This window comes from Pithys albifrons, chromosome 15 (assembly GCF_047495875.1).
Source record: "Pithys albifrons albifrons isolate INPA30051 chromosome 15, PitAlb_v1, whole genome shotgun sequence".
Classification (NCBI taxonomy): domain Eukaryota; kingdom Metazoa; phylum Chordata; class Aves; order Passeriformes; family Thamnophilidae; genus Pithys; species Pithys albifrons.
This window is the reverse complement of record NC_092472.1, coordinates 16736226-16749076: the sequence shown is the minus strand read 5'-3', so window position 1 is coordinate 16749076 and position 12851 is coordinate 16736226. Positions and strand designations below refer to the sequence as shown.

The window sequence follows — 12851 nt, the reverse complement described above, 5'->3', positions numbered from 1 at the left end:
TCTTTAATTGGTTCAGCTTAAACTCTGTTCTGCCTAAAGTTTCTTTATAATTTGGCTTCCCTGGGACCAGGATGGGGCTCTTTTTTTTTTTTCCTCAGCATTCTTCTGTAAGGTCATGAATAAGGTGGTTTGCTCTTTGGAAAACTTCAAATTTTAGTGGGCTGGATGTTTTCTGAAGAGATTTATCCTTATTGTCTGATTTGCCCTCTCTTTATGTACATGAATAAATCTTATCACTGAATTATTTACCTGACAACAAGCAAGGGAATTGCAAGTCTCAGCCTTTAACATTCCAAGATTTTTCACATCTGTGCAAAACCAAACCCATCTGAAAATCCTTATTGTTGAATTATTCACCTGAATAAGATGCCACAATGAAAAACCACCAAACGATGTCCCCTTGGTATCTAAAATATAAACCACAGTGGGCACAGAAGGGAAAATTTAAAATTCTATAATTTTTTTTCCTCCCAGGAGAGCCAGGAACTGGTTTTGCCTGGGGTGTGTGGGGAAGAAATTGGGCTGTGCTGGAGCTCAGATGCCTCTGGTGGGGATGGTTTTGCTCCCAGCAGATCTGGGGGACAGACACCCTCAATCCCAGGAGGAGACTCCTCTTTGCAGCAGGTGTAGAGTTCCCAAAATGTACCCAAATTCAAACACCTGCAGGTGTGGGACAAGAACCACAGATAGGAAACCCCCCCCTGGGACAGTGTCCTTGCAGACATCCACATTTGAAACTCACTGGGGGAAAGAAACCCCCTCAATAAAAATAAATGAATGAATGAATGAATGAATGAATGAATGAATGAATGAATGAATGAATGCATCAAGGATTTGAAATACTGAATTTTTTTTTTGTGCTCTTCCCTATCTGAAACAGGTCTGTTTCCTCTAAAGTCAAAACTAGAGTCAACTGAGGTCAGGCTTGTAGCAAACCACATGAATGGCTCTTTTCTAAGAGAATTTTATCACTAATCAAGGTAATTTGATGTCCCATCACCTGTGAGGTACATCCAGGCAATGAGTTTGACGTGTTCCTGTGCTCACTTGGCAATATCCTGAGGGGCATCTGAGACCTTGTGACACTTTGCAAATGAAAATTATTCAATCTGCATATTACAGTAAATTGGGACTATTTGCAAACACCCTTCAGGATGGAGAAATGATTCATTTAAGCCCTAAGGGGATGGATGGATGGGCAGGAAATAACAAAATGAGGTTCATTCATGGAAAATAAAAAAAAATATTAAAACATCTGGGCAAAAGGAACTAATCAGAGTCACAGATTTTAGTAGGAGGAAGGAACCTTGGTAATGAAATGCTCAGAGAGAGAGAAATGCTTTCTGGGAGGATGGGAAGTGACTCCTTCCCTTTCCAAACCTCTGTAATGTGCAACTGAAAATGTGAAAAGAAAAAATTATGTGGCTAAGCCCAAGAGTCCAGGATGGCCACAGTGTTTCCACTGCTCACTTGTTGGGACTTTTGATGCCCTTCAGTATCTGAGCCATGTGCCCAATGCAGTGAAAAGTTCTAATCTAATGCAGCCATGAGTATTCTGCTCAGAGCATCCTCCTTATGTTAATTATTAATAATATAGTTATGAGAAAAGTTCCTGTTCCAGCTCTCTGTTAAATAGGATTTACACAGGCATCTGGTGTTCTGTTTAATTCTTCTGATTTTATTTTTTCCCCCCCAAACCCAATTTGTGTGTCTTACTGTTAATTAAATTAAAACTCGTGGAAGAGGGAAGGTGCTCCAGCTTTGTGGTGGCTTGAACTGAGCTGCTGAGGAGGCAGAGGGGGGCACTCAACATTTGCAATTAAAAGAGGACAAAACCTGTAATTCTGCCACTGGGAAAGAAGGAGAATGAATGTCACCTCCCAGGGAGAAGCAACAGCTTTGCACATAGAATCATAAAATCATAGAATGGATTGGGTTGGAAAAGAACTCTGAGATCAGCAAGTCCAACTCTTGATCCAACCCCACTGTGATCACCAGCCCAGGGCACTCAGTGCCCTGGGCTGGTGATCACAGTGGGGTTGGATCAAGATGTGGTGGATTCTCCCTCAGTGCCACATCCATAGAAACACAGAATCATAGAATGGATTGGGTTGGAAAAGAACTCTGAGATCATCAAGTCCAACCCTTGGTCCAACTCCAGTCCCTTTACCAGATCATGGCACTCAGTGCCACGGCCAAGCTCAGCTGAAAACCCTCCAGGGATGGGGAATCCACCCCCTCTCTGGGCAGCCCATTCCAATCCCTGAGCACTCTCTCTGCAAAGAATTTCTTTCTGCTCTCCAACTTCAATTTCCCCTGGCAGAGCTTGAGCCCATCGTGCCCCCTTGTCCTATTGCTGAGTGCCTGGGAGAAGAGACCAACCCCCACCTGGCCAGAACTTCCCTTCAGACAAATCACTTAAAGGTAAATATGGATACATGAAAGGGTTGTAGTGGGAGAGAGTAAAATCTGTAGCTTTTAGAAGAGAAGAGGACACATGAAGGATATAAAGCAGAAAAATAACTTTGTTGTGAGACACCAAAATCTTCATTTTCTCCCATTCTGGCTGTTCAACCCTCTGTGCCTCCACCTCTCCAAGGTGGAAATCAGACTCTGGCTTAGTTAGAAATGAGTTCACACACAGAGAAAACGTGGGCTGCCCTTATATTTCCATTATTTGATTGAAAATAGAATTATTTGATTGTTTCAAGAAAAAAAAAACATATTATTCTAAATTTTTCAGTCAAGAACACAGAGTAAACTTTCAGATGTCATAAATCTCCATGAGGAGCAGCTCACAGAGCTCATAATCCTTGACCAGAACTTCAGCTTAGGAACTCAAACCACTTTGGGTTGTAATCCACCAAAAACACCCAACCTAAACATTCCTGACTGGAGAATGAAGGGCAAAGCACCTCTAAGTAAGATCAGGGCAGATATTCCTGTCAGTTCACAACAATCCCATAACATGGGCTAAAAGTCCAATTCTTGGAAAGAATCCAGGACTCAAGAAAGGCTTTAATGTCTGAAAATTATTTGTCTTGCTCTTGAAAAACTGTTCCTACTTCAATACTTTTCCAGGAAGAGTGGATCATTAAGGTGGGTAATCTGAAGGGAAAAATGCCTCTGGAAAACTCAAGCAGAGGATATTTGAGTGATTTTTTTTTTCCAAGAATCCCAGGGTACAGAGTGATCATTTAATTCTTTCAAAAAGTGTAGAGAACTGCAGCAGTAGAGCATCGTTAAAGAGCACTTTGTAAACCACTGTAATTTTAGCAGAATTTCTTCATTCTTCAATTATCTTTATATAAACTCCCTCAATTCTATTAAATCCCCAAACTTCTCACCAGCATCTCCTGTGCTGGTAACATGCTTGGCAGGAAAAAAATAACTAAACACGAGGAATAAAGAGACAGAGAAGTGAAGTCTGTCACTTTTGATGTTTTCTTGAATGACTTCAGCAGATTCATGTCAAACGTGGTAAATTAGTCAAAAAGGGTAATGATCCATAAAATTGTGTCACACAGAATCACACACAGACTATTCTGAGTTGGAAGGACCCACAAGGACCATCGAGTCCAACACTCAAGTCAATGGCCCACACAGGGGATCGAACCCATGACCTTGGTGTTACTACAGCCAAGTTTGAACCAACTGAGCTGATCTCACTGTGTCCTTCCAGTTGAACAGAGAACTGCCCCTTTTTTTTTTTTAAGTCACAAATGGATGAGGCAACAAGGAGCTCTAATGGGATGTACAAAGGGGAAAAAAAATTCAGAGGAGGATCATTTGAGGAACGCAACTGCTCGAGTCAAAGTCAAGAAGACTCTGTGGTGGAACCAGAATTAGAATTTAAAATGTAAAATGTGTGTGTGGCTCTGCTTACACCCCTAAAATTCCCAGGTGGGCACACAAAAGGTGGCAGGGTTGGTTTAAATGCACAAAATCCAAAGTTTCAAAATTCTGCTCTCTTTGTCTCCTCTTGTTCTCTGTGGTCTTTGAAAGGGGGAGGAAAACTCCCTGAGGGTTGGGAGGTGGGCAGGGGGTGGCAGAAGCTGCTAGACCAGCTGGTAGTAATAAAAAAATACCATTGTTAGACACTGACTGCACTGTGTGAGGCCAAAGAAGGAATAAAGAAACTTAAAAGAACAAGGGAAATTTGAGAAGGTTGTGCCAAGGCCTGGAGAAACTCTGGAGATGCAACTGCCCTCCTGCCTGAGGATGGGAGCCCTTGACATCTTTCTCAGACACTGGAAATAAAATTATGATAAAATCCAGACTGCAGCAGCAGCTGTAAAAGTAAAATCGTGGCTATTAAATAATAATTTTCAGTGTGTTTCATTGCTCTCTGCAAATTTGCACTGAAGAAAGCCTAATGTAGGCACTGAGAGTGCTAATGTGGAAATGTGAATTAAGAAGTTAATGGTAGAAATAGATTTTTTTAAACATCAAATATTTCTTCTAACTTCACATGCAAGTACAAATATTTAGTCTGGTTACTCCCTTAATGACAAAATAACCCATAACTCCTGCAACCCTTTTTTTCTTTCCCAGACCATTCTGAAATCCCTAAACTTTTCTTGTCCAAAACTCTTCTTGGTGTTCATGGCACAGAATGAATATAAGATAGTTCAGGAGCTTTATACTCTTTATTTCTCTGCCTCAGCAGCATCTTTCTGGGCTGGAGGATGCCAAGCTGACCATCTGAATGTGGTGCCCATGGAAGGAGCAAGGGTGGCAGGCACAGCTCTAGTCCCTTCACTACTCCTACCCTGCCAACTAAATTTCCAGGGCAAAAAAATTGGTCAAATCTCTGTCCTTCCAGTCCCAAAGTGCAGCTGAAGAACTACAAAGGTCTTCAGGGCCTTGGGACTGTTTCTGGGTAGGTTATAGCCACCCATGTGACAGCCCCCAGGCTTGGTCAGACCAAGGGTTGGCACCTGGGGGGTTTGGGCACTGGAGGTGGGATGTCACTTGGTGCCCCTGCCTCAGTCTGCCTGGTGTGTTCTCACCCTCATCACAGATCACAGCGTGGGTCAGGCTGGGAGGGACCACGTGGGGCATCTGGTGCCACCTCCTGCTCCTGCAGGGCCATCCCAAAGCACACGGCACAGGGTTGTGTCCAGAGGGTTCTGGAATAACTCCAGAGAGGAGACTCCACACCCTCTCTGGGCAGCCTGTTCAGTGCTGGGTCACTGCACACCAAAGAAGTTCTTCCTCATGTTCAGATGGAACTTCCTGAGCATCATTTCCTGCTCATTCCTCTTGGCCCATTTCTGGCCCCCCAAGCAGAGCCTGGTCCATCCCCTGATCCTTCCCAACATATCCTGAGAGACATGGATGAGGGCCCCTCTCAATCATCTGTTCTGGAGGCTGAACAGCCCCAGCTCCCCCAGCCTTTCCTCATCAGAGAGATGCTCCAGTCCCCTCATCATCTTTGTTGCTCTCCAGTGGATCCCCTACAGGAGCTCCATGTCTCTCTTGGGCTGAGGAGCCCAGAACTGGACACAGTCAGGTCATTATGAGTCATTAGCTTTGAAAAAGTGACTTGGAATTTACAGAATCTGTCCAAGAATTGGTTTTTAAAATGCATATAATACATCACCCTCCCTCTCACCCCTCTCTATTATAGGATTTTCTCTCAACCAAAACAGATTTCAAAGCACAGGATTTGTATATAAACTTAAATATCTCTGAACTGAATAAAAAATTTGCACCAGAAATGCATTGCCTCTTAGAGAAATCATCCCTGTGTTACCAAAACACAAGGTCTTTGTTCAGCAAGTGTGATAAACATCCCTCAGTTCTCCTGTCACTGCCAATAACCGAAGCCATTCATCTGAATGTGTCTCTGCCTCCCCCAGATGGAACCATCTCCCTTCTGAGGGAGCAGTTAAATGCTCCTCTTGCACACAGAAAAGATTCTGCCTGCTGGAAAGTGCTGACCTGAGAGTCAACACGAGGAGGGCAAATGCTCATGTTTCTATTCTAGTTATAACCATTAGAATTAGTTTAACATTTATTATTGGTGAGCAACAAGTTGCTGTGATCCAGAAAGGATGCTCAGCTTCCCTGAGAGTTGGAAGATGTTTATACACAGAAAGATCCCCTGGGTGCTTTAGGTCAGTGTTTATGCATTACAAAAAGATGCACAGAGGAAGAAATGGAGCCAAGAAGGGATTTGCTCAAAGCAACACAGTGACTTCAGCTCATGGCCTTGTTACCTAAAGCATGACACAGATATTTAGAAGAATAAATGAGCAAAACAGCACAGAAACTTCACACATCAGTAAGCCTGGAGGTTCTGACCTATGTCCTGATGACTCTCGGCCATGGATCTCTGGGGATTGTTCCTTGTTTCAGATCAGTTGGTTTTCTGAAAGCACCAAAGCAAGGTTGGCTCCTCTGACCAAAGCAACAAAGTTTCCAGAACTAAACTTGACCCAGGTTGTAACCAAGAGTGAGCTGAGATGCTCTGCCCAGTTTTTGGTGATGGAACAATGCAGAGACACAACATCCTGGGGGCAAATGTTTGGCTTCACACCACGTGCTCCTGCCTGAAAGCATTTCATTTCAGATTTAAGGTTCTCTTTAATTAATGGCTTTCATAACAGGCAAAGACCTTCTCCAGCCAGCACAGCAGCACAGTCAAGAGGCAAAGGAAGCAGGTGGTGGCTTTGGGAGGGGAACAGAGAGCAGATGTTAGCTCGAGAATTTGGAACAATCTCTGAGTCCCATAGCAGGAACCCAGTTCCTATCAATGCAGATTGTAGGAGCAATTAATTGGGACCACCCAGGCCTAGAATTTGCCAGGATAAAATTTTCCACTCACACAACACACTTCCATGAAGCTGAGCAATTATTTTCAATATTTCTGCAAATATTTTTATTTTTACTTTTCAAATAATCTTTTCAATATTAAACAATGTGAGAAAACACAAAGCAAGCCACTGATGCCAAAGGGGTTTTTGTTCTGATTTTCACATTTTGTAGATTTTAGGAACACAGTAGTTGTAGCTTTTTAGAGGGTTAATATTTCTAACAGTTTAATGCCTTTCTATCACTACCCCTGTCCCAGAACAGGGAGCTCAAATTCCTTTAGTTAATTAATCTTGTTTAGACTCCTTTCCAAGGTAGAGCTGAAGGATATCAGAAGGCCCACAGAATGAAACATAAACACAGGTCAGAGTGACCCAAAAGCCAGAACTGGGTGAGCTCCAAGAGATCTTTGTGTGCCTGAGGAAGAGGAGCTGATGAAGACAGAGGGTCTTGATGACCCCAGACCCAATTCCAGGGGTTGGTCCAGGGGTGGGACTGGGGCTGGACTGAGAAATGTGTAAAGCAATGATTGGAGGGATCTTATTATAAAAGCCATGGAAACAAGAACTGGGACATATGGATGTCATCCTGTATTCCTGTGGGCTGTAGGCCCTGTGTTATTAAAGGACCTTTACTTTTTATCTTACCCTGCACTAACGTGCTCAGAGTCCTGTTTTTGGGGGGAAGGTCATTCATGGCAACACCACAAAAGTCTAAAATCCTCAGGATTTAGTCTCAGTGCCACTGAATTCTGTCTCTCACTTCTGATTTTTCAGGTGACATCAAGGAAGCACAACTTGGATGTGAAGGGCGTTCACCAAGGACCCAAAGGAAGAGCTTACCTTTTTCACCTCGTATTTAATAGCCAGTTTGATCCTGCTCAGGCTTGGCCTGTGGTGCTCAGGGCACAGCTGGATGTTCACATCTCCATTCAGGATGGCCTCCACTTCCTCAGTGTCCCTGCACAGGTCCAGCACCCCCACCACGAAGTCCTTGCATTGCATAGATAACTTCCGATAGTCGTTCTGAGGAGAGACACAGAACCCAATTAGGGACAGGCTTCATTAATTATTGAATTAATTAATTACACCTGATAGTGTGAAAATGAAAAAAAAAAAAAAGAAGAGAGAGCAACTGTGAGCAAAGTTACTTCTGCAAAAGTACTGCCTGGAAGAGTAAGAAAGCACCTGATTTCACCCAGCACGTTGATGGCTTTTCACAGATTTCCATGAACTGCTCCAGGCTTAATTAGCAATGTTTCTATCAGCATAATTGGCATTACAATGAAACAAGTAAGCAAATGATTTCTAGGGAAATTTTGATTTTAGTAATCAAGTGATTTCGCCTCTCTGCATGGCAATATCTTTAGAGGAATATCAAAGTATGGCCAAAAAAAGGGTCTTGCAAACTGGCTAAAATGTACAGCAAATTCTTCAGCTTAGGTCCTTCCCTGGTAATTATTCCTTTAATAACTTTCAAGAAGTTTCAGAGTGGTACAGCAAAAGCTGGAGCATCAGGTGTGTCCACATGAATGATGTGGTTGTAATACCAATTTCAGCCTCAAATTTCTTACATTCGAATTTGGTTCAACAGCCCCCAAAGGATCTTTTTGTCACGACGTTCTCCAGGAAATGGGAACTTCAGAAACTCAACGTGATTTCCTATGAAATAATTTCACCTTGCAAACCCAACTCACACTTATGGGAAGGGAGATAGCACATACTTGACTTAACAGAGGGCTGGAAATGCAATTTCACTGCCTTAATTTAAAGTGTGATTGATTTTCACCTTCTGGCACTTAAAAGAGGTGAGTGCCAACATCTGAGTAAATGTTGTAAATTAGAACACAATTGAGGCTACCATTAATATCCTAACAAAATGGGGATGTTAAAGGCTCAATGCAACCAATAGAAATAATAAACATAACACAAGCTCTTACTGACTTGAGAGATGTTTTCAAATGAGGTTTGATGAGTTAATTAAATTCAGCTCCTTATCTAATTAAGCCAGCAGCCAAAAAAAGAAGATAGTTAAACCTGGCTTTGATGAAATGATAAGGATAACTTGGCTTTGTGTTTCTATTTTTTCTGAATTATTAATTCTGCCATTTATACATAGCAACATATTAACCTTCCTTGTTAGGAAAGGGTCTCAAAGAACTGTGCAAACATTCATTAATTAGGTAAAACAGCCCTGTCTACAATATGATGTCATTAGAGGTGGCTGAACTTCTTGGGACACTTTTTCCCCTTCAGAACTCAGATGGTCTTGGAATGGGCTGGAATCCCCATCCCTGGAGGTTTTTAAACTGAGCTTGGCCGTGGCACTGAGTGCCATGATCTGGTAAAGGGGCTGGAGTTGGACCAAGGGTTGGACTTGATGATCTTGGAGGTCTTTTCCAACCCAATCCATTCTATGATTCTATGATTGAAATGAGAGAACAACAAGCAGATCTTTGCCCAGGTGGGTTTCCCCGGTGCAGAACTGGGGGCACTGAGGCTGCTGTAGATGTGCTGAGTGAGTGCACTGAGATTGAAGATGTCCTTGTGGTTTCAGGCAGGAAATGATGGTACATTTACATCCAAATCTGCTCCCTGAACACTTTGTGGAGAGAGGGTTTGTACAGAGAATGTTTTCAAACACGGGGTGAAGCGAGGTCTGAAATGTAAATGAAAGACAGGTTGTACTTTCTGGCTTCAAAGTGCTCCTCTGGAATCAATTCCATGCTTTAATCTTCCCCACACCAAGAGGAATTTCAATAAATTGGAATTCACTGAGAGAACGGATGACCAAACGAGAATATCAGCCTCAAAATAAGCACAAGAACTATGAAGGACAGAAAATATGGATATATCTGAGGATAAATGTGGGCTGGGAATGAAATGCCTCCTTGCCCCAGGTGATGGAGATGCTTCATTAGCTCAGCAGGTTTCAAAAAACCCAAACAAGGGTGAGAACTTTGCTGAGCTTTGATTCCATTCCCTGTGCCCTGTTTGCAAACTTCCCAAGCTTCTCTCTTGCCCAGCACATCTCAGGTAATTCTCATCACAAAATGAAATAAAACAAAAATAAAATAAAATAAAGCCAAAAAAAATATAAAATAAGATAAAATAAAAGCAATAAAATAAAATAAAACAAAAATTAAATAAAATCAAACAAAAAAATGAAATAAAATAAAATAAAATAAAACCAAAAAATAAAATAAAATGAAAAATAAGATGAAATAAAATAAAAGCAATAAAATGAAATGAAATAAAACAAAAATTAAATAAAATCAAACAAAAAAATAATAAAATAAAATAAAATAAAAAATAAAAGAAAATGAAAAATAAGATAAAATAAAAGCAATAAAATAAAATGAAATAAAACAAAACTAAAATAAAATAAAACCAAAAAATAAAATAAAATAAAAAATAAGACGAAATAAAAGCAATAAAATAAAATGAAATAAAACAAAAATTAAATAAAATCAAACCAAAAAATAAAATAAAATAAAAAATAAAATAAAAATAAAAAATAAAATAAAATGAAAAATTAAAACAAAAATAAAATCAAACAAAAATTAAAATCAAACAAAAAATAAAATAAAAATAAAAAATTTAAAATAAAACAAAAATAAAATAAAATAGAACAAAAAAAGATAAAATAAAATAAAACAAAACAAAAAAAGATAAAATAAAATAAAATAAAATAAAACAAAAAAGGAGAAAATAAAATAAAATAAAGCCTCCAAGCAATTCTGCAGCCAGGCAGAAGAGCAGCTTCCTGCTCTCAGGAGACTGCTCATGTGTTAAGACAAGTCTCAGTGATCACTGAACCTGCTGTGTCTTTCTGATGGTCCTTTGTACAAAGGCATTTGCCATCTTTGTTCTACCTCCTCTGATGCTCCCAGTGAGCACAGCAAGCCCTGCCCAGCCCGGCAGTGAGCACAGAAAGCCCTGCCCAGCCCGATAGTGAGCACAGCAAGCCCTGCCCAGCCCGGCCGTGAGCACAGCAAGCCCTGCCCAGCCTGGCAGTGAGCACAGAAAGCCCTGCCCAGCCCGATAGTGAGCACGGCAAGCCCTGCCCAGCCCGATAGTGAGCACGGCAAGCCCTGCCCAGCCCGGCAGTGAGCACGGCAAGCCCTGCCCAGCCCGGCCGTGAGCACGGCAAGCCCTGCCCAGCCCGGCAGTGAGCACGGCAAGCCCTGCCCAGCCCGGCAGTGAGCACAGCAAGCCCTGCCCAGCCCGGCAGTGAGCACAGCAAGCCCTGCCCAGCCTGGCAGTGAGCACAGCAAGCCCTGCCCAGCCCGGCAGTGAGCACAGCAAGCCCTGCCCAGCCTGGCAGTGAGGACGGCAAGCCCTGCCCAGCCTGGCAGTGAGGACGGCAAGCCCTGCCCAGCCCGGCAGTGAGCACGGCAAGCCCTGCCCAGCCTGGCAGTGAGGACAGCAAGCCCTGCCCAGCCTGGCAGTGAGGACAGGGCCACACAGTGACTCCTCATCTCGGGGCATTTCTCTCTTCAAGCACAGGTTACTGTGCCAGGCCCCAGGGAATGGCTGGAGCTGTGCCAGGGCAGGTTCAGGCTGGGTATTAGGAAAAGGGTCTCGTTCAGGCTGGGTATTAGGAAAAGGGTCTCCATCCAGATGGTGTTTGGGCTCCCAGCACCTGCCAGAGCTCAAGAAGAGTTTGGATGATTCTCTCAGGCACATGGTGTGACTCTTGGGGATGGTTCTGTGCAGGAAGTTGGGCTTTGATGGTCCTTGTGGGTCCCTCCCAACTCAGAATATTTGGGGATTCTCTGAGATTCTTGTTGCACTGAAGTTGTTGAAGATCAGAGCCCTGGGGACCCCAGGACTGTGCCAGGAGACAGAGAGGCAGATGGTCACTGTGTCTTGGGGGGCAAAGGAACAGTCCCCACTGCCACTCCAGCCAGGTTTGACCCCTCAACCAGGCACTTCATGGCCCTCCCTGCCCAAATATCTTGTGGGGAGAACCATCCTGGCAGCAGGTGGAGGTCACCAGCTGTGCCACAACGAGAAACTCTGGGCTGGAGAAGCCAAATCCAGCTCAGTCCTCATGGCAGCCCAGGCAGTGACAGCAGCCCAGACCTTCGCCAGGAGCCCAATCAGCTCCCACACTAGAGGAGTCTGAGGGTTGGGAGGTTCATAAAACAGATGGATCTGAGCAGTAATGAAACTGCAGATCACACTGGAGGGATGTTGGGGTTCATCCTGACATCAGGCCTCAGGGAGCAAGAGGAAGGACATAACTAAGTCCTCCAGAGGCCAATCTGCTTCAAACATCACATGGACCAGAATTTTCCAACAGAGGCAGCGAGCAGAGGAGCATCAGGATAATCCCTGAGAAGGGGACAATATCATTTTAAAAAATTTTAAAGAACTAGAACAGAATAAAAGGATTCCAAATTAGTCATTTCCTGCTTCTTCTAACACTGTGTTGTGCATGTGGAGTTAAAAATGTCTAATTCTGCCATTCTGAAAAGGCTGCTGGTACTTGTCATTCACTGCAATCTCTCTGAGAACCCTGTTATTATCTGTTGATTATGCTCTAAATGAACTCTGTCGTGGCTCCACATCTGCTCCAAACCAACCAGATTTTTTCAGACAAGAGCAGTTTCAGAGTCTGAGCAAAAAAAGTGAAGTGAAATGGGAAAAGGTAAGACCAAGAACCTGGTCTGGCTTTTCTGGGTAGCATTAAATTTGCTGTGCAAGTGAGAGCTGTAGGCACATTGCACAGAGCATTTGATATTTCCTTGAGCTCTTGGCTCTTTGTGTTTCATCTACATCACACATTTACATGCATCAAGGAGAGAGATATTGCATTGCTTAGATTAGCATTTTGAGAAGAAGCAGCAGGAAAAAAAAAACAACAAAAAATAAAACCAAAAAGGAGAAACAATTCTGTAAACACGAACAGAAAATTCCCCCAATAAAAATGCTCATAGAAAGAAAACAAAGCTGAGAGAAAAGAGGAGGGGGAGGCAGAAAGCAGAAATATTACATGCTAGATTTGAAATGAAATTGTTAAATAAA

General features: G+C 42.8%; 1 protein-coding gene across 1 annotated transcript in view; it reads right to left on the bottom strand.

Moving 5' to 3' along the window:
* Positions 1-12851, bottom strand: part of TRPC7 (transient receptor potential cation channel subfamily C member 7) — a 70968-nt gene that overhangs the window by 34248 nt on the left and 23869 nt on the right. The window contains exon 3 of the mRNA XM_071570044.1: positions 7662-7844. Coding sequence (XP_071426145.1) covers positions 7662-7844 — 183 coding nt within the window. The remainder of the gene's footprint in view (positions 1-7661; positions 7845-12851) is intronic.